The 23,831-nt window shown below is 40.0% G+C and overlaps 1 protein-coding gene across 5 annotated transcripts in view; it reads right to left on the reverse strand.

The window, feature by feature from the left end:
- ATP11A (ATPase phospholipid transporting 11A) overlaps positions 1 to 23,831 on the reverse strand; it is a 228,990-nt gene that overhangs the window by 24,944 nt on the left and 180,215 nt on the right. For all 5 annotated transcript variants that reach the window (XM_059721065.1, XM_019484962.2, XM_059721064.1 and 2 more), the window contains 10 exons: positions 20,664 to 20,737; positions 20,278 to 20,381; positions 15,641 to 15,822; positions 13,918 to 14,169; positions 11,594 to 11,768; positions 9,899 to 10,001; positions 9,511 to 9,656; positions 7,251 to 7,310; positions 5,488 to 5,615; positions 3,242 to 3,377 (listed from right to left, as the gene is read on the reverse strand). In XM_059721065.1, coding sequence (XP_059577048.1) covers positions 3,242 to 3,377; positions 5,488 to 5,615; positions 7,251 to 7,310; positions 9,511 to 9,656; positions 9,899 to 10,001; positions 11,594 to 11,768; positions 13,918 to 14,169; positions 15,641 to 15,822; positions 20,278 to 20,381; positions 20,664 to 20,737 — 1,360 coding nt within the window. The remainder of the gene's footprint in view (positions 1 to 3,241; positions 3,378 to 5,487; positions 5,616 to 7,250; positions 7,311 to 9,510; positions 9,657 to 9,898; positions 10,002 to 11,593; positions 11,769 to 13,917; positions 14,170 to 15,640; positions 15,823 to 20,277; positions 20,382 to 20,663; positions 20,738 to 23,831) is intronic.

Consider the following 23,831-nt stretch of genomic DNA (forward strand, 5'->3'; position numbering starts at 1 on the left):
GACATTAGGAAGAACTTCTTCACAGTTCGAGTGGCCAAGATCTGGAATGGGCTCCCAAGGGAGGTGGGTGCTCTCCCTTACCCTAGGGGTCTTCAAGAGGAGGTTAGATAGGCATCTAGCTGGGGTCATCTAAACCCAGCACTCTTTCCTGCCTATGCAGGGGGTCGGACTCGATGATCTATTGAGGTCCCTTCCGACCCTAACATCTATGAATCTATGAATCTACTCTCCACAGCTTGGGTGCCATCCGCAAACTTGCTGAGGGTGCACTCTATGCCATCTTCCAGGTCAATGATGAAGACATTGAACAAAACTGGCCCCTGGACCAACCCCTAGGGCACTCCACTTGACACTGGCTGCCAGCTAGACATCCAGCCATTGATTACTACCTTCTGAGCCTGATGCCCCAGCCAGTTTTTTATCCATCTTACAGTCCATTCATCCAGTTCATACTTCCTTAGCTTGCCTGCAAGAATGTTGTGGGAGACTGTATCTAAAGCCTTGCTAAAGTCAAGATACACCACATCCAATGGTCACCCTGCATCCACAGAGCCAGTCACCTCATCATAGAAGGTAATCTGGTTGGTTGGACATGATTTACCTCTGGTGAATCCACACTGACTGTTCCTAACCACCACCTTCTCCTCTAAGTGCTTAGAAATGGATTACTTGGGGATCTGTTCCATGATTTGTCTAGGGACTGAGATGAGGCTGACTGGTCTGTTGTTCCCTAAATGTTTCTTTTTCCCTTTCTTAAATATAGGCACTATGTTTGCCCTTTTCCAATCATCTGGGACCTCTCCTGATCGCCACGAGTTTTCAAAGATGATCGCCAATGGCTCTGTAATCGCAACAGTCAACTCCCTCAGCACCATCTGGTGCATCCTGTCTGGCCCCATGGTCTTGTATATGTCCCACTTTTCTAAATAGTCCCCAACCTGTTCTTTCGCCACTGTTGGCTACTCACCTCCTCCCCAAACCATGCTGCCTGGTACAGTAGTCTGGGAGCTGACCTTGTCTGTGAAGACTGAAGCGAAGAAGGCATTGAGCACTTCAGCCTTTTCTGCATCCTCCATCACAAGGTTGCCTCCCCCATTCAGTAAGGGACTCACACTTTCCCTGATCCTCCTCTTGCTACCAACATACTTGTAGAAACCCTTCTTGTTACCCTTTATGTCCTTTGCTAGCAGCAACTCCACTTGGGCTTTGGCTTTCCCAACTTCATCCCTGCATGTCCGAGCAATGCTCTTATACTCCCCCCTATTTATTTGTCCAAGTTTCCACTTCTTATAAGCTGCCTTTTTGTGACTTAGTTTACCCTTCCTCCCAGTTTAATAGTTTTGGTGACAGTGCAGAGTGGTATAAAAACAAAACAAAACCAAGAACATGTTCTGATGCAAGAAGCATTCAAACTGCTTGGAATCTGAGGTGGACCATTTAGTATAACTTTGTGTCATGACTGTTGCCCTTGTCTCTTCTCCCCCTCTCACCTGATTTTTATTTGAATTGTATAACACTGAAATGATACTGTAAACTGTTCAGAGAAACTTTTGCTTGCAAGTTAATTAGTATATACTGAGTACCGCTGACGGACCAGGGGTCTGAGGGCCCTGTTCACACAGGAGGAGATTACATATACTGCTGACACTTCCTGATGGCCAACATTTTCAAACCTCACAAGCCTAAACTCTGAACTAAAATTCCATATTCAGACTTTTGCATAAAAGACCGGCAACACAGCATTTCAAAGGTCTAAGTTTCCCCAAACTTCTGCTGATTTCAAATAAATATAGTACCTCTCATTAGGCTGCTTATTTTGATGTTTAAGTATTAATGTAGTTACATAACTTTGACAATTTTGAGATTAGTGCAGCTGGCAACTGGAAGAGATTATGCTACTCTGAAAGCTATGAAAAGGATAAAATATCTGTAAGTGCCAAAATGAAACTACACAGAAAGTTCAGCATTTAATAGCTGAACATAGTTAAGGGAAACAGAACTGCTGCAGTATACAACAGTGCCTGAAGGGAATTCTTTGAATTTATAAGTAACCTTTGTAAGAAATTATTTTTACTCACACATTTATTTAGCTTTTCACATTCAAAGATGTCAAAATTTCCATGATATTTGCATACAATGTCTCTAAATAACTTAGTAATAATTAAAAAAGACAAATTCTGAACACTTAAGTTTATCTTACAATTTGGTAAAAAAACAAAAAAAAACCAAATTGGAGAAATACCGGATATTATAATTTGTAATAATTGCCTATAAGTTTTCAATAGGATAAAGTAGGCTGAGTGGGAAGCACTGATGAAAAAGGAATAAAATGCAAAAGAAAACAGAATATGTCTACTATCAAAAGCAAAAAGAAGAAAAAGAAAAAAGAAATTACTGGATTGCTAATACAACCACTTTTTTAACATTTCTGAGAAATTAAAAGGCAGCAACAACTAATATTTCTATAAAGCAGGTTAGAAGTCATATTTGAAAATATTTGCAGGAAATATTTTAACTGTTCTTTAGTTCAAGAACAGGGGAAGAGACTACGCACATCATGACAAAACCATAGTAATCTTACCATGTGAGTGTTGGCTGTCATTAGCTGAGGATAGGAAGAGAAGCAAGTAGCAAAAAGGAAAAAAAAAAGCAAGACACAAATAAAATAGACCAAAAATATTAATGTGTAAATAAATGAAATGCAAAAGGTCCTTAACACTTTGTATTCATGTCACTGTAAAGTAGGTAGATATGACTTAATTGTTTATTTTTTTAAAGTAAAATATTAAACAGTTATGTAATTCTACTATGAAGAATTCATTTAATTCTATTCTATTAAGTTCTTGCATGACATTCATCACTATGGTATCAAAATAGCAACCTTAAAAAAGTCTGCATTAAAGAAGTCTAATTAACCAGCTTTTGATGAGTAATATGTTAATCATTTACATTAACGGACATACAAGATTTAAGATATAACTTTTGGCACTACATAGCTATCTTCTACTCACATACTGCTGGTTACCAATATACTGGCTATTATTTTTGCTAAGTACAGACAACTTTTCTAACTTACAAAAATATACAAAAAAAGTGTTACGTCTACTAAAAAAAGCCGTCGTGACAACAGTGGGTTTAATTTAATGAACTAAGCCTATGTAAGTGATGACAGAACATTTGAGGTTTTAAAAATTAGTTTATTTTTTTTATTTCTCGTGTCTATTTTGATCTCAATACTAACCTGTCCATTGCTGCTAACAGATGTATTTTCAAACAAGAAATAGGCACCAAAGAAAAATACCATAGCGTCGAACACTCCCAGAAATGTCCAATAAATGAACACACGCCAGCGCAGAAGAGCATTCTTGGCAATATCCCTGAGTAAAACAAGATATATGTATTGATATATTAAAAAAACCCCAAGAAATAAAAGCAGTCATATTATTATATAAGAGAAATGAAAAGAACATAGTTGGAAGAACTTCTTCACGTTTGGCAAGTTTCTACCACTTCGACATTCAAAGCTTTCCTTAAATTGTTTTCTCCTGTCTAAACTTTTATGACTGCTTACTGGCTATAGTTCAGCCAAGTCTCACTCTGATAGTATATTCTGTATTTCTGTTGCATGAGTTCAGTTTAGATCTCAGAGACGGGACCTGTACAAAACACAAGTTTTTGTTGCATACTGATGACCCAATATATGTAATAAACAGGAACACTAGAGGTCTCTCAAGGCTTTTCTTTCTTTCCTTTTTACTTTGTAAAGACAAAGAGTGCAACAAGAAAACACCTACTGTATGCAACTTTAAAAATCAGGACTTTGTGATGGAATCACTTCTACCCAAAGAGTATTAACATAATGTTTTCTTAGAGAAACTCTGATAGTTTAACAAACAAAAAGTATTTGCTGAAGTAAATTCTCTCATTGCATACAAATGTGTATATGCCTAGTTCTCATTCACAGGTAATTGGGATCTGCCTTATGATAAATGTTTCAGAGCAAAACTGGATATAGACAGTAGAGTGTGTGCATGTGCGCACGTACAGACATCATTCTGAATTATATCAGTATGCACAGCTGATGGAAGCGAGCCCTTCTTTACTGTCTCACTTTTCAACATTGATTATTTCATTTAGTATTTTCACCCAGACACATTTTAAAAACTCTGCCTTATGACCATTTAAATAATGTCTCACCCTAAGTAAATTACCCTACCTCAATAGTATTTTTTACCAAAAAATGTCTTACTCTGAACAGCTAAAATAGTATCATGTGGCTTAAGATAATAAGCCCAGACAAGAATATCTGATGGATATGGCTGGATATACTGTGCTTTCAAGACATAGATAAAAAGGTGACACTCCAAAAAAATATAAATTTTAGTTAAAAATATTAAGTGCAAGAAAGTGCTTGCGCTTTCAATGGTCATATATGGTATTGCCCTTAGAACATAAGCATTCATTCAACTGTGAAGTAAATATCTGAAGTTCACATTACTTTTAAATGTTTATTTTTTAGAGAACCAGTATTACCATTGCAAAAAACCATCTTTTTTCCCCGCTTTGGGCATCTGCCATTACTGCCCTCAAAATAATACACTAGCTTTGCAGCTCCAGCAATCAAACTGGGCACTCTTCCTAATGTAGACTGCCAAATGCTGTTTACTGGCAGAGACAGCAATCCAGTTGGCTGAGACAAGTAATCTAAAATAGTCTTAGCATTATTGCACTGCAATAGTGAACAGTATGCAGTCAACCATGTCAGATTAATTGCAGAAAGGATCCTGGAGCACATATACCTCATAGTATCTGGCAGAGTGAAATACATTGGGCTTATCTGCAAACAGCAAAAATAACTATGGGGCACATGAAAGGTTCAAGTGAAAAACTAGTACACATGTACCTACTGTGAAAAACAAGATGCTGCCATAGAAGCTAGCTCTGAGTTTTAGTTGCACCAAATACTACTAATTTCAGCAAAAGGCAAGGAGCTCACTGATGGAACTGGAGTCCAACAAAGGCAAGATTCAGGGGAAAAGAGAGGGGGAGATTACAGCACAGTCTCCCTTTCATTTCAAACAAAAAGATTTTAAATAGGTGTTATGATGTGTGTTTTTTCTAGGAAATTTTTGCCCTCCAACTGTAAAGAACAATATTAAATACTAAACTAAAACATTTTTAAATATATAGGTGCAATATTCTTCTACAATTCTTAGCTCTCATTCCAATACAGTGCATATACAGCTATTTAAACATACACATAATATACATGCCAAATAATCTGTATTGTATTGCGCACTGTTATGCATGCATCATATGTTCAGTCTTTTTCAAAACATCACAATAGTACCATGTTTGCAGCATTTGAGTTGCAGCACATGTGACTGTTATTTGAAGTTGTCCTTATCCTTTGCAACAGAAATACTGAATCATAAGTGAATCACACCTAAATAGCCACAAAAATTGGGGCTAAGTTATTAGCTTTACCTGTACAGGGTAGGCTCTCTCTTGAGCATGTCTGCCCCAATATGCTGTTCCAGTAGACTGTACAAAAGGATGGGAAGGGAAGTGAAGCTGATATTGTACAGTGTAAGGTATGCAGTATCATATAAAGGCTGCAGATAGGGAAAAAAGGTGTTATATTAGCCATATTTTTAACACAAAAAAAATTGTATTGTGATTTAAAGGGAAGGATTTAACTTGTTTAGAGTCACAAAAGTGCAGTCATGAATTAAAATCCCCACATGCCATCCATGAACAATGGCTTAGTGGTTATACACCATCTGGGTATATCCAGATTGCTCTGCAGCTGACAACTGAGTGGCCTATACCACTCAGTGGCCTGAGTGGCTCTTGCTCTATTCCAGCTGTGTACAAGTGGCTGTAAAGGTATCTTAACTGGGCAACTGAAGATTGTCTTTCTAGCACAGCCATCACATTCCCACTCTCCTTACGCACACAATGAAGGGGGATGATGGGCAGTGCCATGGCAGGAAGTGTCGCTGTAGTCCAACGAGCCCACAAAGAACCTTAGCAAACTGTCCTAACCACCAGGATATGAAATGGAGAGCCAATAGCATCCTCTAGCTGCCTGCTGAAGCTGGCATACTAGGAAGCCAAGATGTGTCCAGAGGAAGCATAGTTTAGTGAGATGGAAAACAGGGGGGGATGGATTCTGACTCTTGTCCCAGCATCTGCCCTCAATGGTGTTTCTGCGTTGTGCTTTTACCAGACATTGGATGAAATGGGGACACCGCAGTGGCAGCAGGAGCCAGAACTCAGAGCCCCCTGAGTTAGCCACATAAGTGCTACTTATCAGCTTGAAGGTGGAGCTGAGTTAGAGACTAACACTTGTTGTTTTTAAATGTAAAAAACCCACTAAATTTAGGAGGGAAAAAATGAGAAATGTTACCAGCCAAATTCCATTACCACATGCTAATCAGACAAAGCTTCATAAAATGTTAGATAGGTTTCAGTGTGTTCCTCAAGCTAGTTTCACTCAGTTTCTTATCTTGCAGGAGCTTTGTGTGTGGTAGAAGGGATGCTCCCTTTTTTTCTACAACCATTAATTTATTTTCTTCCATCAGGAAAGAGGAGATAACCTAGTAGTTTAACTTAACTGGACACATGGAGTGACTGAGAGCAGCAGCAGCTGAGCAAAGAAACAAGAATTTAGAGGAAAGATGTTTATGCCCTCTCCAGAGTGCCGATTTATTATTTGTGGTAATCAAGCCCCTTTTCCCCCTAATCCCTGTGTTTGCTTTTCTTTTCCTACTACTGATTTAACTTAGCATAAGGTCTCAGGCTCAGCTTCAGAGGACCCTAGAAACCAGTCAGCTGTCTCCTGCACCCTCATTCCTACTTTAAAGACAAGCTGCTGCTTCATATCCATACCCTTCAAACAGCTTTCTCCTTTTGGTGAGTGAAATCTTAAGACAAAATTTGAATTGCAAATTTTCCAGAGATTTCACTTTTCATGAGTAGTTTTGAGCTTGGTTTTCCATTATATCTTTGACTCAAAAAATAAACATGAGCTTTTTGATAAAATTCATCTACTTCATTTTATTAGCATGACTGCAATGACCACTGATAGCTGCGCTAACCAAACATGATATTCTTCCTTAGAGAAGTTCAAAATAGTTGTTTTCTTGCCTACTTACTGCAACGAGAATAAGGACAAATTGCTTTTAATTAAAAAAAGGTTAAAAAACAGGTTTAGAATAAGTAGAAAAATTGAATGTTTGACTAACCTGTTGTGAAAATCCACAGAAGAATTGATATAAAAACTGAGGAAAAATGAAGCAGACATTCTGGAAAACAAAGTGATAGCATTATTAGGGGAAGTCTGACCAAAACATTTCATAGTATTATACATTATTATTATAAATGTGCACATTATAATGCCAATAATCAGTATACACACACACGTACACTGTATACATATTATAAGTAGGATAGAAAAAAGCCTTAAGAGATTTATTGAAACAGGACATTTACACTCTTGTTTCTTAGTACTTCCAGAATAATATTTTACAGGGAAAATTATATTTAACAAAAAAATGAATTGTCAAGATGGAAAAAAATGAATTATGACTAGGAACACGAGAGACTGAATACAACATCCTCAGTAGGACTCAAGGAATGGATATATACTTGTAGCCACTTCAAAAGAGGAAGAGGAGGAATTGCTGCTTGGGAGTGAGCAGCAGCTTTTATGCTGTAAATGTTATATCTGTATGTGCCTGTATACTAGCAAGCTAAATTGCCTCAATGTCAACCCTGGATGAAGCAGGGTTAAAATTGGAACAGCTTTGCTATAGTTATAGCATAACAGGTCCTGAGCGGCAGGTCCCTCTCCTCTTTGAAGATCCTACAAGTCTATGTTTGTCCATATCGAACAACTGAGCTAAGGAAAAAAGTGTTTATGCTCTGTTTCAAGCATAAGTCTAGGTAAACAATGGTAGTTTTTAACAAGCTTTAGCCAGTCATTTTGGACATAAACCAGATACCAGAGGAGCACTGATACATCAGTCCAATATCGGATCAGTACACACATAAAGAAAACTGGCTGTATCGGATATCAGCCTGATAGGGCTGATAATTGGGCCAAAAGATGACTGTGCTGTGTGCAGCTGGAGTGCAGCACTCAGGGAGTGAGAAGCACAGCCAGCAGCATGGAGAGTTGCCTCCAGCTGGTAAGTCTGGTGTGATGGAAGGGGCGGGGAGAGGGCAGGGGCCTGGGAGGAGCAGATCAATGCCCCCCACGGTATGGGAGGGGGCAGCGGCAGGCGCTGCCCAGGTGGAGTGGGGAGGGGGGGGCCAAAGCTGCAGCTCCTGGGGGGAGTGGCTCCTGCTGCTGCTTGCACCCTGGAAGGGCACGGGGGGGGGGGGGAGGAGGGGCGGGGAGCATGTACCCCCTGGATCTGCGCGGGGCTGGGTGGGCTGCAGCTGGGGCGGTGAGGGGATCTGCAGTGGGGGCTGAGCTCGGAGTGGATGCTGGCGGTGCTGGGAGGATGCTGCATCCACCCCAAATTTTACCACCGCTCCACTCCCAGCACTTGGGTGGAGGTAAGGCGTTGAGCTGGGGCTGCACCAGGCAGTGGCGACATTGGGAGCAGGGTGGCGGCAAAATTTGGGGTAGATGCAGCATCCTCCCAGCGCCGCTGGCGCCTGCTCTGACTCCAGCCCAGCCCCCACCAAGAAGAGCCCCGTGTTCCCCTGGCTGCAGCCCGCCCCGCCCCACACGGATCCGTAGGGTGCCCCCTCCATGCCCCCCACTGAGGAGCAAGCAGCAGTGAGAGCCACCATCCCCACCATGAGTCGCAGCCCCCACGCTCCCTCACCCTGCTTGGGCAGCACCTGCCTCCTCCCTCACTGCAGGGATGTTGATCTGCCCCCCCACGCCCCTTCCACAATACTGGACTTAGCAGCTGGTGGCAGCTGTATCGGAAATTGGATTGGTATTGGCTGATATGCCTCCTTAAATATCGGCTATTGGTATCAGCCCCAAAAATCTCTACCAGTGCACCCCTACCAGATGCTGTTTTTTTACCCCGCCCCCTCCATCCATATCAGCCAATTGAACTTAAAATGTTAAATGCTCTATCACTCAGCTATGAGCCCAAAATACACACCCAAGGGTGTGTGGGAGTTTAACAATACTATTCCTCAAACTTGATTTAAAAGGCCACCACATAGGGAACCTAGAAATTGTTCATGTTCATGGGGAAAAAGCACGTGCTGGAATTCCCAAGAGGGAGAAGATGATTAAGGAGAAAATGGGAATTTTTCTTTTAACCATATTAAAAGGTCACAGTGAATATAAATAAAAGACATTTTACCTGTGGTGATGATAAGCAAAAACACTTGGGGATTGTATTACACAGGAGTCAACAGAATCTCTCCATGGAATAACCATTTTGTACAGTTGATTGTATATATCAAATATAGCTAGGTACTATCACATATGCATGTGTGTGAATTAAACAGTAAGAACAAATGTCACGCTACCTTATAAAAGAAGTATTGCACAAGTTCTGATATCCTCACATAATAAAAATGCCCGTGAACAAGTAACATTTTTTTCAAATGTTTAAATTTAGGTATTGCATAGTCACTATTTCTTGCAGCCTGACGACCTTCCTTTCCAATGACCCCTGAAAACAAAGGGTTGATAGAAGCTGAGTAAACAAAAGAAGTATTAAAGGATATACATGAATATCTGCAAAGTTGCTGCTCATGCTGCATTGTTAATGAACTATTATTAGATTTCACAAAACCATATAATTACTTGGATTTTGTATAGTAAGTTAGCTAAGAAAACATAATTCTTTCAAACAATGCCTTTCTAATGTATATTTGCATTCCTATGAAGTTACAATGTAAATTGTAAACTTACCTATACCAACATGTGCTTCAAGAATCATACTGACGTCATTTGCTCCATCACCAATTGCTAATGTGATAGGATGTTCCTTAGATAATTTAATCAGTTTTACTATCTGGAGAAAAAACACTCAGCATTAAAAACCTCTTCTTTGATACTTCTATAGCTTGACTATTTTGTAAAATAGAACATTTGGCATTTAATTAATTAGCAAGCAGTATGGTTAAAAGAAAATCAAAAGCCCAAAGAGTCCTGGTCAACTCAACTACTAGACATTAAAAATCATCATGTACTCTTTGACTATAAAGAAGGTTAGAGATGGATAGAGAGACTCCTGCTTTTACATGTACTACAATGTTAACAGAGGGAGACAGCATGCTGAGCTGGCTAAATAAATGTTTATGCATTTAAATGGAACTTCTGTTTCACAATCTTCACTTATAAGCTCTGAGCACTTCAATTAATGAAAATAAACCCCAACAAGTAAAGATTGTAAATTTTCAAGTAAATGGTGAAACAAAAGATTGAAAGAGATTCTTCTCTCAAATGCAGTTACTTTCCTTAAGTAGGAAAACAATCTTTAAAACTTATCTTGTGAGCAAAATCAACAACATTAATGGGAAACATTGATTCTGAAAAGCTTCTTGCATAGTAACAAACAACTTCTTCCAGTTTCTACAACCTTTTCATAACAATACTCTGTACATACAGAGACACAGACAGGCTCTGTGTACGAATACTTTTCAATTAAAATATATCCCAGATGCAATTGTAGGCCTATTATAAGCTGTAGGCACATTTTATTTTTTAAAAAACAGTCTATTCAAACTAAAGACTTAAAAATTTTTCCTGCAGTTTAAAATAAAAGTGACTAAGTGTGTTAATTAGGCTAAATGAATATGCATGTATGCTGTACATGTGTATCAAGGCAAAAATACTCAGTGCTGGATAAAATATATGAATTTTCCAACAGTTTAGTGTCTTTAAAAAAAAGATTATATTTCCTTACACTGGAAGTATTAATATTGTTTACAAACTAAACCCCATATTAAATGAGCCTTTTATTTGGAAACATGTAAAGCAAATTTGTATATTCATGTTAACACCATTGACATGTTTCAGTAATGGGGAAATACTTTTAAACTAATGTAACAAAAAAACAAAACAAAACATATATTAAAGAATTTATGTGCCCAAAGTCTTATACAGAACAGTTTTCCCAACTATTTAGTTGGTCTAATAAAAAATATAACATTTACCCAAAGAACCTTGTCTCCTTAAAGAATTTATAGCATCCACTTGCTCTATTTGGACTTTACCTTTTTGTGTTTATTAAAGGACTAACACAACAATAAGATACAGTTCATGTTTCCAACAGTACATTGTAATATCAGTAGAAGATGACGCAATTAGTCCAGTTCATTTAATATGTTCATTAATCAGCATGTTTCAGCCATAAAACTTGAATATAATGCACATAAATCACAATCAGATGCATAGTAGAGTGTCATTTTAATGTGCCATTACCTAAATTGCTTTTTACAGAAATTCCCCTCTCATTCTTTTTCTAATTTTCATTTTTTTCTTCTACTTTAAGGTCTAGAAAATTGAATGCTAACAATTTTGAATTCCCGTGTCACACAAAAGTAACAACATTCAATATTTACCCAGATATGCTGTTAACAATAATTACCAAATGAAACAAACCTGAGCTTTCTGCAAAGGCGCCATTCGACAGCATAACACTGCACTGCAGTTTCTACAGATTTCAAGGAAGAGTTCTCTGTAATTACCCGAGCTCCCATCTTCTCTCGGTTTCATTATTAATGATAATGCTGCTCCATCAATAATTAAACCATAATCGTGCATATCAGCTGAAAGTCTGTTGAGGGGGAAAACACAAATAGAGTTAAATAACTAAGAGTTACTGTGAAATAATTTTGAGTTTTGATTTGGCAGTGGTGTGTAGCACTAACTTACTTATGAACAGGGATCCTGGTTTTCTCTGATAAAAAAAAAAACACACATCCCCAATTTTTGGATTAAAAAAGTAACCCAATCCAAATTTTTCCATGATGAAAATTAAACACCACTAATATAGAAATAAATGAAATGCCATTCTCTCTCTCTCTATATCTATATATTAGTGGTGTTTCATATTCATCATGGAAAAATGTGAATTTTGGGTTACTTTTTTAATTTGAAAATTGGGGATTTTTTTAATTAGAGAAAACCAGGATCCTTGCTTATGAATAAGGAGGCTTAACAAAAGAATGCTATCAAGATTAAAATGCACTTAACATGAAAACTTGTCTCTTCTGCTACTAATAATTTACTTTAGTATTCTAGCTTATTTTTTGGTCAGCTGGTTTATTTGTTTTCCCATTTTACCACCTCGCTTGACTGATGAAACTAGACAGACTCAGTGCAGGAAGGTGTTTGATTTTTTTAAGGGCCAAAGAAGCCTGGTGCCAGCTGACACCTTTGAAAAGCGCTGCAAGCTCAGGTTGGGTAGGAAGGTCTGGTCTCAGGTCACAAAGCAGAGAATGATGCACTGAAGTAAGTCTTTGCTCCGAGTTGGAACAAGCTTTGTTTTATGTTATACTGGACATTTTTGTGTTTGAAAGAAGGGTCCAAAAGACACTTGAGTCTGGTGTTAGTACTTCTTGAGCTTAGGAGATAAGCCAGAAGTACTTAAGTTGCCATTACTCCTATGACTGCAGTATGGTCATGCTGACAGGCCTAAGTTAGATATTTTATAGCTAACTCAGCTATGTTTACATTATATTGTACAGTGTAGCTACACAGAACATTTCATTCATGTTCTTAATAGGAGTAGGCTACTGTGTTTGGGTTTCCAACCGTGCAAGGGATTGCTTATATCAAAGATGAAACCACAGTGGGATTAAAATAAGACAGATATAAATGTAAAATTAACTGAAAAATGAAATAACATAACCAATGAATGAAGAATTTTCGAGTAAAGAAATCTGAGAGGTTTGACTGAACATACCCATGAGCTCCTGACAAGACACACAAGAGGGTTTTTCTTTTAAAATAAAAATGTGTTTAATATCTTATTATATATACTACATTTATTTTATATATCACTTCAAATATATGTACACACACACACACACACAAGTAATGAGACACAGGGAAAACCATTAACTTTTAGTTATGGTTAGCAAGCCAGACTCCAAGCAGCCAGACTCATGTCTGGATTTGCTGCCAAAACTATAGAGCCTGTCTATAAGGTTTAATAAGCCCCCAAACCTTTTTTAGAACGGAATGAACATCCACTGATAGCTACTTTGAAAAAATTCAATATCTAGTTTATTTTGCAATAGCTTTCATTTCAGTAAGCCCCAGTTCATACATGTTTCCATTTTCAGCTTCCAAATAACATTTGTCCCTCTCTCTAACTATCCTTTTCCTCCCTGGCACATTTCAAACAGGTGAACCCAATTTCTCTTCCCCATGATATCCTCCTTTTCTCTGAGCCACTGAATACCTATAATATGATTTCTGGTTCCCATGTCTTCATATTTAAACCACTAATTTTTCAAGTTCTTACGAGGTACAGTAAAATTTCCAGTCTGTATGCTGTGCCCCATGTGCATATAGGTGTACTCTCAGCCTCTTAATTATACTACAGGGGCATGGTTTTATCTGGGCAGCACAGAGTACACTAATCTTAACATAGGAACGTACTATTTTCTGTATATTTTAAAACAAAAATAACATGTATGATCATGAACAAAAACCATGCTAATGGAACAATCTCTCACAATGGAAAATATAATTGGAGAGAGATATTTTAAACTATTAAGAACATTCTCAAAAGTAATGTTCCAAGACAGAGTGTGAAGATTGAAGCCTACATTCAATGTACATTTCTGTGCCACAACAGTTCTAGTTCTATGCAACAACTCACACTGGAGCTTTTTATCTATTTTATCAACCATTCAAATAATTATAAAATGTTCAGCTAGTGTTCTTTTGACTTGAAAGATGAACTTTCTACATACCCTGAGAAGCTGTCCCTGGTTAAGCTGCCACTGTGCCTAAGGACAGTTTTGCTTAGGTCAAACAGCACATCATGTAAACTTTGTTCCTCAATTTTCTTCGTGGTTAGCTCAAGTATTTGTGTGTTTCTTCTGAAGAGCTTGCAGGCATAGCAAGTGGCTGCAGCAGTTTCCATTTTGTCGCCTGTCAGAACCCAAACTTTAATGCCAGCTTTCTGGAGTGCTTCAATAGTGTCAGCAGCTTTTTCTTGTAGTCTGTGGATATCAATTGAGAATAAATCCTGATGGACTGACTGGAAATGAGAAATTCAGGGTCTATATTAAAAGTTTCCCATGACATACAGGTCAGAAACAGACATGCTCTTTGGAGCATAATCAGCTGTGTTGCTATATGTTGCTGACCCGCTTGGCTGATGTCTAAAGACATCACCAGGGCTGTCATCCTGTATGGTTGGGCCCATGCCCCTTCTGGGGCTTTAGAGGCCCGATCCTATGGGAAAAGGGTGCCATGGCCTGTCTTGGGGTGTATGTCCGAAAGTGGGTTTCTCTGTGTCAGTGTGCACATACGGAGAGGGGGACCCCTATGGAAGTTTCCTTCCTCTCTGCTTGAATCTTGCTGCAGGGGATTTCTTTGGTGTGCATCTGCAGGTGCAGAGAGGGGAACTCCCAAAAGGTTCTCCTTTCTGTGCCTGCAGTGTGGCTATTCCAGGGGAATCCCACCGCAGGGCATTCAAGCGTAGAGGGGGAACTCCCATAGGGGTCCCCTGTCAGAGCTTGCACCTTGCACCCTGATTCAGGGTTTGGTAACATTATACGTATGCCAGGGCTTGGTACTTTTCTCCCTGTTGTGCCCCATGTTGGGGTGCTGTTTGCAAGCAGAGGGGGAAATCCCTATGGGAGTTAACCCCCCATTATACTTGTAGATGTGCACCAGAGGAATGATTGCAGATGTGGGCTCTGTGTCAGGGTGATAAGGCACCTGGGGTCCTTTTCCCACAGGACTGGACCCCTAAAGCTGGGTGAGTTCCTGCCTGGCATGGTAACTGCCTGCACTCTCCTGCCATAAAGGAACAGACATAGGCTGCTAAAAGGCAGCACAAATGATTACTAGGGTCATGACCACCACAAAATTTAAGCACTTGTAGTGAAACAAAGGACTAAGACATCTGGTTGACTTGGTTTTTGTGTTAACTGTTGGCACAAAGTTGACATGTGTTTTCAGCCAGTAAAAAGTTTTAAGCCACGAACAGACATGTAGTTTGAAGTGCCCTAAACAGCAAAAGATAGATAACGCGCAGCCAAATAAGCCCTTCAATAATGGCTGAAACACTGAAAAAAACAACCGTCAGAAAAAGAGGAACATTTTTGAAGGCCTCCAGCATCCCCTAGTGTTCCCCTCCTCCACAGGGGACCAGGGGGCCCAAAACTTCTAACGTCAATTTTTTTTTTAATGAAACGAGCTGAGTAGTATAAGGTTCCCTCTCTGCTCCAGAGAGTATGTCTTTACATACAAAAAAAGGAAGAATTTTATGAGAATCATTTGTATAAAGGTATCTGCATCTAGCACAAGAGAGGAGAAGAAATCTTTGAGTGTCAGAGTCAGTTCTTTAGCTAACAGGTATTTCTTTTAATTCATCAGATCTGATATAAAGTATAGGTTCCCCTTCCCCTTCTCATCACCCCCCCCAAAATCAAACAGACAAACAAAAACCCCTCATATACTAACCGGTCTTCAACAGCTGTAGCACCAAGCAAAATAAGATCCTTTTCTATCTTGTCATATGCCTCTGCCAGTTTCTTTTCCCGATCCTGCAGGGCCAGCATTGAACTCTGAAGCATCTTGTGCAAAAAATCATACTCTTTGTGTGTGAACTTCTTATATGCAACACAGAGTGTTCGGAGTCCCTCCTTAAGAATACCATCAAAATAAGAAATATCATTGGCCTCACGTAATAATTTCAGGGCTTTTTTCTTAATGGAGTTTACATTAGGATGGTTCCAAGAATAAAAAGCATTTTACAATTAATAAGATTTGCCCTTTTGATTCCTTTATGTTAGGTCAGGACAGGAAAGTTAGCAGAGCAAGGGAAAGTGATTTTACTAGGCCCTGGAGCAACAGATAAAGAGATTGTGATCATCCAAATAGGGAGTAAACAGGCCTGGATCTATACCGATGCAGCATATACTTCTTGATATGCTGGATCTGGCCTGTGGGCTGGGGCTTGAGGACCCCTGATCTATTCTCTACTTGGTACCTTAGCTTTATAGTTTCCTGTACACAAATGCACCAAAGCAAGTAAGAGCTGGGTTGAAAGTAAGCAGAATGATGACAAGCTTTCAGAAGGTAGTATAATAAAACAAAAAAACAAAAAAACATCATTTTCGATGCAAGTGCAGCAATTTTTTCTTCTTAATGACAGATATTATCTTTATTGCATATGCATGTGGTAGCAGAACTTTGCCTTACTGATCACTAAAATGAAACAGTTCTTAAGGAATCTATATTCTAGGTATGACACAGAACATGAAGGTAACTAAAGAAAGGGCAGGGAAATAAGGGCCAATAAGAAATAAGATAAAAAGATAGTGCGAGCTATATGACTTGGTATATGTTGTAAAGGTTGCGATTTTTGAAACAGACACCAAAGCAAGCAGAGTGAAGCAGACAGCACAGGATTGAAAGTCAGTGGTAGAAAGCAGAGTGAAAGAAATGGATTTTGAGCACAATAGAGGAAGGTCATTCTAGTTGTAAGGAATAAATGGATGAGAACAAGAAGCAGTCATGAATGGGCAAATTGTAAAAGAGGGATAAGAAGATGTCAAATTCTACCAAGCTTTTAGTGACAGTGCACTTGAGCTTCATACAGAAAGAACAAAGAACCAATGAAGGGACAATAGCAGTACTGTCAGGAAAGAAAGACAGTTCCTGCTGTGGGATGCTAAACAGATTGAAGAAGAGTTTGTCAGTGAATTATGAAATTATTCTGTTCTATAAGAGAGTGATTTGCAATAAGATAGTTTGGACTATGTGTGTTTCAATGCATTAGTAGATTTTACTGGATGAAAAGAGGTGCATAGCGTGAGCTCTTAGTAAAGGGAAAAATCCACAATTTCAAAAAAAAGGGAAAAAGGTTTAAATTAGAACTGCAAAATGACCTTTAAGCTTGACTCTGCATGAACCAGGGGAAAAGAAAAAAGCAACTGATGTATGAACATGCTAGTAAATAAGTAAAAAATGTTTTGAATGAAAAACTCGCCTAGATTCTGGACATTGGCAGTTATCAAAGGAGATGAAATGCCACTAAATGAGAAAACAACATTAATTCTTTTTTAGAAGGGAACGTGCATATAAGAGGATGAACCTCATTCCTGCGAAGATGACTGAAATAGACACAGGGACAAATTTCACTCTCCTATGCGCAGATTCCCTTCTAAAAATGGATTAACGTTGCTTCCTCATTTAAAAACCTCCTTTGATGACTCAGCCAACATCCAGTAATTTTACTTTGTGCTTTGATTAACAGGCATGTCTTGCTTGAAAAAAACCTCAGTGATTCAGTTCCTTGACAAAGGCAAGATTGTGAGGTCTTCCCACTGGTATTAACATACTTTGCATTGGTGCACCATACATTGTCTCTCAGCCCCTGGTATTATCACAGGAATACTAAGAATTAAGAAAACCTTTTCCTGGGCACTTTGTGGCTGCAGCATTTTGCCTGCTGAAACCAAAAATTCCACGCGGCAAGGATCAGAGCTTCCTAAGTATTTTATTGCTATTGAGCAATTAACTATAACTACACCGCTTCTCAATTAAGTTTTCCATTTTTTTAAAGACAGAACATATTAATGGCTACTCCTTGAAGAATAGAGTCTTTGAGATGACACAGATAATTTTGCTCATTTTAGACCTAACTTTTTGGGCAACTAATCCAAAACTTAAATATCAGTAGAAAAAAATCTAGGTTGTAAGTGACAAAAATGACAAAATGAACAACTTCTCAATGATCCTTACAAAAAAAAGGAAAGAAAAGGCCAGTGGGAACCAGACTGTCCTAGCTTAACTAGACTGTTAAATCTGGTAGGAAAGACATTTCGGACTGCTTCAACACTGGCACTGTCTGTAACAAAATAAGGAAATGTTTTATTTGCCAGCTAACTAATGTTGTAAGAAGTAATATATTTCAAAAGGCATTTTAATGTTAGTACAGAAGATCAATCAAGCAAGTAAAGGCAGCTCTCTATACAGTTACCTGTACCAATCTAAAAAAGACAGGTCATGTAATTGGTTTCCTGATTGTTATTTATTACAGCAGATGAGCCTATTTGCTGTCTGTATTATTTCTCGGAATTTTCTATATTTAGAAATCAGCCCTAAATGCAGTTATCAATGATGACAAAATACTGAAGTGATGGGTCTGGATTTGTTCTTTACAAGAAGTTGGATGGATATGATGTGTTAAATTGTTCTTTCAGTTTCATTAGCCTCCTTTACCTCTGACCAAACAACCTTGCAGAAGATAGACAATTGTTTTATATAGTAAAGCTTAGTGATATGCTCTTGCAAGAAGATTTAAAGATCAACCAATATCCCTTTAAAACAAAAGCAGATAATGTTAATTTTCCTGTAGTAATACTTGTTTACTTGTAAGCAGTCAGTTCTGATTACAAGCCGAATGCTTTTTTAAAGACAAATAATCACATTTCACGCAAATTACTTTTGTTCTTTAAAAGCTGAGACCAATATTTTACAACTCTTAAGCCTGTCTTACAAGTAAAACCAAGTTTGGGATTTCTTCCCCATGGAATCAAGGAAGCTCATATTTCCTTTTAAGGGAGAAAAAATGTTTGTATAAGCATTATTGTTGTGTTGTTTATAACTAGAACATTTGCTGTTTAATTATGTTCTAATGGTTTCTCTCTCTTGAGAGCCTGTGAAGTGACATGCAGCCAATCAATGCTAGGACTGAATGCTGGGGGTAGGGTTTTTAATTGGAGTTTTACCACTGACTTCAACTGAAGAACAGACATACTCTATACGTTGGAATCCAAGATGAGGTGCCTCCAGTACCCCATTTAACATGGGAGGAAAAGGGCCCCTCATCCTTGATTTGAGTACAGAAATGGCAGAGGGTGGGGGTTGGACAGGCACCTGCTGTAACTCCGACTCTGGCCCTGATCTGAGGTTTGAGTAGGTGCTGCAGTACCCTCCTGACCTCCACAGTCTTCCTCCCTGCCACCACCACTGATGTCACTTTCCACCACAGCTCTGCCTCCAGCCCTTCTCTGGCCCAGCCACACGCAGTGATTGCAGCTCTGACCCTGGCCCCTGGCAGGAAAGAGGCAGCAGGGGCAGGGCAGGAGGTACAAATGCCAGGACTGCAGGCACTGGAATGGGGGTGCAAGGGCCATGACATGCAGGCACCTGCGGGGGAGGCAAAGGCTCCCCGACTGCCTGCCTCCCTACTACCATTTTCCCTGCTGCAGTAATAGAGGGGATGAATTTAAGATGACCGTCCAATACTTTGATTCTGAACATGGAAAATTAAAACTAATTTATAGATTTTCCATGTAGAGGATCTAATTATTGGGGATTCGGTGTAAAATTTGAAGTTGTCTTGGATTTGGGTAAATACAGTAACTCAAGTTGAGTGGCTTTTGAAAATCTCACCACTGTACACCGATTAACAATGTATGGGTAACACACAGTAACAGACATCTATGCACTTTCCTAGTTTGCCCTGGTTAAAAACATGATGTAAAAATATCTAACAAATAATGGTTTTGAAGTGATGATTAGAAAGGATCCTGGTTTTCTCCAATTAAAAAATCCCCAATTTTCATATTTTAAAAAGTAACCCAAAATTCACATTTTTCTGTGACTAAAATGAAATGCCACTTTAGTGGCACTACACTATAGTGGCATTTCATTTTAATCATGGAAAAATGTGCACATATATACTATATATTATATGTGGATATATACACTATAAACTATAGTGGCATTTCATTTTAATCACGGAAAAATGTTGATTTTGGGTTACTTTATTAAATCTGAAAATTGGGGATTTTTTAATCAGAGAAAACCAGGATCCCTGATGATTAGGCACTGGCCTGTACTGGAGCTGAGTCACATCACCTAAGCAGGAGTTAAAAAATATGTATGGGTAGCATGGACTCAGCACTGTGGGCAGCAAGTGCCCCATAGGGGCAGCTTTGGTGAAAAATATTTATGACATGTAGGAGGGCAAAAAGGCTTATATGGACAGATATAGCATAGGAGTACAGATTCTTTAACTTCTCCTCATCTTGGTACATCATGCATGGCCAAGATACTGTTACTGCAAGACAGATATTTAATCTTACCACTGCATTGCGCTCAACCCGAGATCGTATTTGGTCTATTTTGCCCTCTTTAACTCTAGGAAATATTGAAGAATCTGCTCCCTTACAAAAGAGAAAAATGTCACCTAAAGGACACAAAATAAGGAGTTAATATGGTTGCAATGTTTTGGGATTTTTTTTCCCCAAATACACACTTTACAAATGAACAAATGTTCATTTGTAAACAAGTCTCCACAATTTTTTTTATATACCCTCTATATGAACATTGGCTTGAGAGTCATAATTATCAGTTTAAAATCCCCACACTTCACTGAAAATTGACATGGACCACTTAGGAGGCCACAAGAATTCAAAATCAAGACAAAGATTACAAACACAACTAAAAGAAGACAGAATGTGATTTCTACCTGTTGCCGATTTAACAATTACACTCATTCGTCTCCTTACAGAATCAAAACTCAAAGTCTCTAATAATTCAAACCTGGAAAAGAAAACAAGTACATTTTGAAGTGCTCCCATTTCTTCTCTCCCCCCTCAACCCCCACCCCACTCAGTTACACTTGTTATTGATGCTAGAAAACAGTTTACAACTACTGCCATACAATACAAAGTAAGCAAGACTAGGTTCAGGAATTAAAAGGTCCTGTCCCACATGGCCATATTTGAAATCACAGTTAGTGCAAGTGGACTTTTGGCTACTATGTCAAAGTAAATGATTCAGAGATCCCAGCTAACTGCTTAGAAACTTCAGTTTTGCCAATAAAGTTATTTATATTACTGTGCCTATCAATTACTGTGTTGGCCATGCTGAGCATCTTGGTACCCATCACTCATACCCATCCTGTGCTTAAGTTGCCTTAGACTTCTGATTAAGCAGTAATACAGACCAACAGCACTGTGTTAAGCACAAAGCACATCAGCCACAGATGCCTTCATTCAAAAGAACAACAAGAGGTAACAGTGATAGAGCTGATTGCATCTCTCCTTTTCTATAATGCTCAGTGCATTGGCATCCAAGGGTGCCTGTATACACCATGGGTTTTAATCCTCATTAAATTAAATAGGTTTATAAAATTTAAATTTGTGATGCTCCAAAATAAACATCTGTGTTTACACACACTAGGTTTTCAAACAAATTAAGCTGGGTCCCTGGCTGGTGTTGCAGCAGAGCAGGACTGTCCAGCACTGCCCCTCCTGGCTTAGGGTTCCCCACCCACCCCATGCCCATGCCCTGCCACACAGCAGTGGAAGCAGGGAGCCAGCAAACAAGAAAAAAAAAAAGAAAAGAAAAAGCCACACAAGAAAAAAAAAAAGTGGAAGCAATTAAAAAAGCAATTCGAAGGGGTGAACTACAAAAAAAGTCACAGCGCCATCTGGTGGACAAAGAGGCTCATTACACATCTGAGTGCCGTTGTGTTTGTACCCAACGGATCCATGGATGCAATGTTTTAATTCCTGGTGAGCCAAACTAAATTATGTCAGAGGAGTTTTAGTTTAATGCACAAGAAAGACTTCTAAAGCACTGGGAACTCCTGCTCCTGCATAGAGACATGCATAGTTTCATAGTTGGTAGGGTTGGAAGGAACCTGAGCAGATCAAGTCTGACCCCCTGTCATGGCAGGAAAGAGTACTGGGGTCAAACAAGGGGTTCATCCAGCCTCCTCTTAAAGACCCCCAGGGTAGGAGCCAGCATCACTTCTCTTGTAAGTTGGTTCCTAGCCACCCTGACTGTGAAGTAGCGCCTCCTGATGTCTAGTCTGAATCTACCCTCTGCCAGCTTGTGACCGTTATTTCTAGTCACTCCTGGTAGTGCTCGGGGGAACAGGGACTCTCCCAATGCTTGCTGGTCGCCTCCGACTAGTTTGTAACAGGCCACTACATCCCCACTCAGCTTTCTCTTGTGGAGGTCCTGGGAGACCCCACTGCCCACATCCCTCCAGGTTGAAAATGACCCTTCCACCAACACTCTTTGGGTGCGGCCCTCCAGCCACTTAGCGACCATACATGCAGTTGCAGTGTATGAAAGGGCCCTCCAGCCACTTAGCGACCATACGTGCAGTTGCAGTGTATGAAAGGGCCCTCCAGCCACTTAGCGACCATACGTGCAGTTGCAGTGTATGAAAGGGCCCTCCAGCCACTTAGCGACCATACGTGCAGTTGCAGTGTATGAAAGGGCCCTCCAGCCACTTAGCGACCATACGTGCAGTTGCAGTGTATGAAAGGGCCCTCCAGCCACTTAGTGACCATACATGCAGTTGCAGTGTATGAAAGGGCCCTCCAGCCACTTAGTGACCATACATGCAGTTGCAGGATTGTGGGTTAGGTTACATGGAGGTCAAGGAGAAAGGGATTTGGTGGTAGGGGTCTGCTACAGACCCCCACACCAAGGGGAAGAACTAGATTCAGGGCTCCTGAGGCAGCTCTCGGAGACCATAAAAACTAGGGAGGCGGTAGTCATGGGGGACCTAAACTACCCAGACATCTGCTGGGAGATGCAGACAGCAAAGTCCCACAGTTCATGCAAGTTCCTATCCTGTGTATAGAATCTCCATCTGACGCAGGAGGTACATGGTCCCACTAGGGGGAATGCCTTGCTGGACCTGGTATTGGCAACGGGGGATGACATGGTAGGAGACCTACAGATCGGTGGTCACCTGGGGGACAGTGATCACCAAATAAAAGAATTCATCGTAAGATGTCGAGTGGGTAAGGTAACTAGTAGGGTGAAAGTGCTAGACTTTAGGAAAGCTGATTTCAATGAACTCAGGCGTTTAGTCAAGGATACACTGCAGAGTAAGAGTTTTGAAGAGATGGGAGCCCAGGAAGGGTGGCTGTGCCTTAAGGAAATGATCCTTCAGGCACAGAGAGAGACGATCCCGATGCGGGGAAAAAGGGGGAAAGGGGCCAAGAGGCTTCCTTGGCTGACTAGAGAAATCCAGAGCAGCCTACAGGCAAAAAGGGGGGCATATAAATAGTGAAAACGGGAAGAGATTACTAAAGAGGATTACACCTCCTCTGCTCACGCTTGTAGGGAGGCAGTTAGACAGGCCAAAGCTACCATGGAGCTGAGGATGGCATCCCAAGTTAAGGATAACAAAAAATTGTTTTTTAGATATATAGGGAGTAAAAGGAAGGCCCAGGGTGGAATAGGACCTCTACTAAATGGGCATAAGCAATTGGTGACAGACAGGGGGGACAAGGCTGAACTCCTCAATGAGTTCTTTGCCTCAGTGTTCCTAAGTGAGGGGCAAGACAAGTCTCTCACTGGGATTGTAGAGAGGCAGCAGCAGGGCGCCAGACTACCAAGCGTAGACCCTGAGATGGTGCAGAGGCACTCGGAGGAACTGGATGCGTTTAAGTCAGCAGGCCCGGATGAGCTCCATCCGAGGGTACTGAAGGCACTGGCTGGCGTCACTGCACAGCCACTGGCGGGAATATTTGAACACTCATGGCGCATGGGCCAGGTCTCGGAGGACTGGAAAAGGATCAATGTGGTCCCCATTTTCAAGAAGGGGAGGAAGGAGGACCCAGGCAACTATAGGCCAGTCAGTCTTACCTCCATCCTTGGCAAAGTC

Source organism: Alligator mississippiensis, chromosome 1 (assembly GCF_030867095.1).
Source record: "Alligator mississippiensis isolate rAllMis1 chromosome 1, rAllMis1, whole genome shotgun sequence".
Taxonomy (NCBI): Eukaryota; Metazoa; Chordata; order Crocodylia; family Alligatoridae; genus Alligator; species Alligator mississippiensis.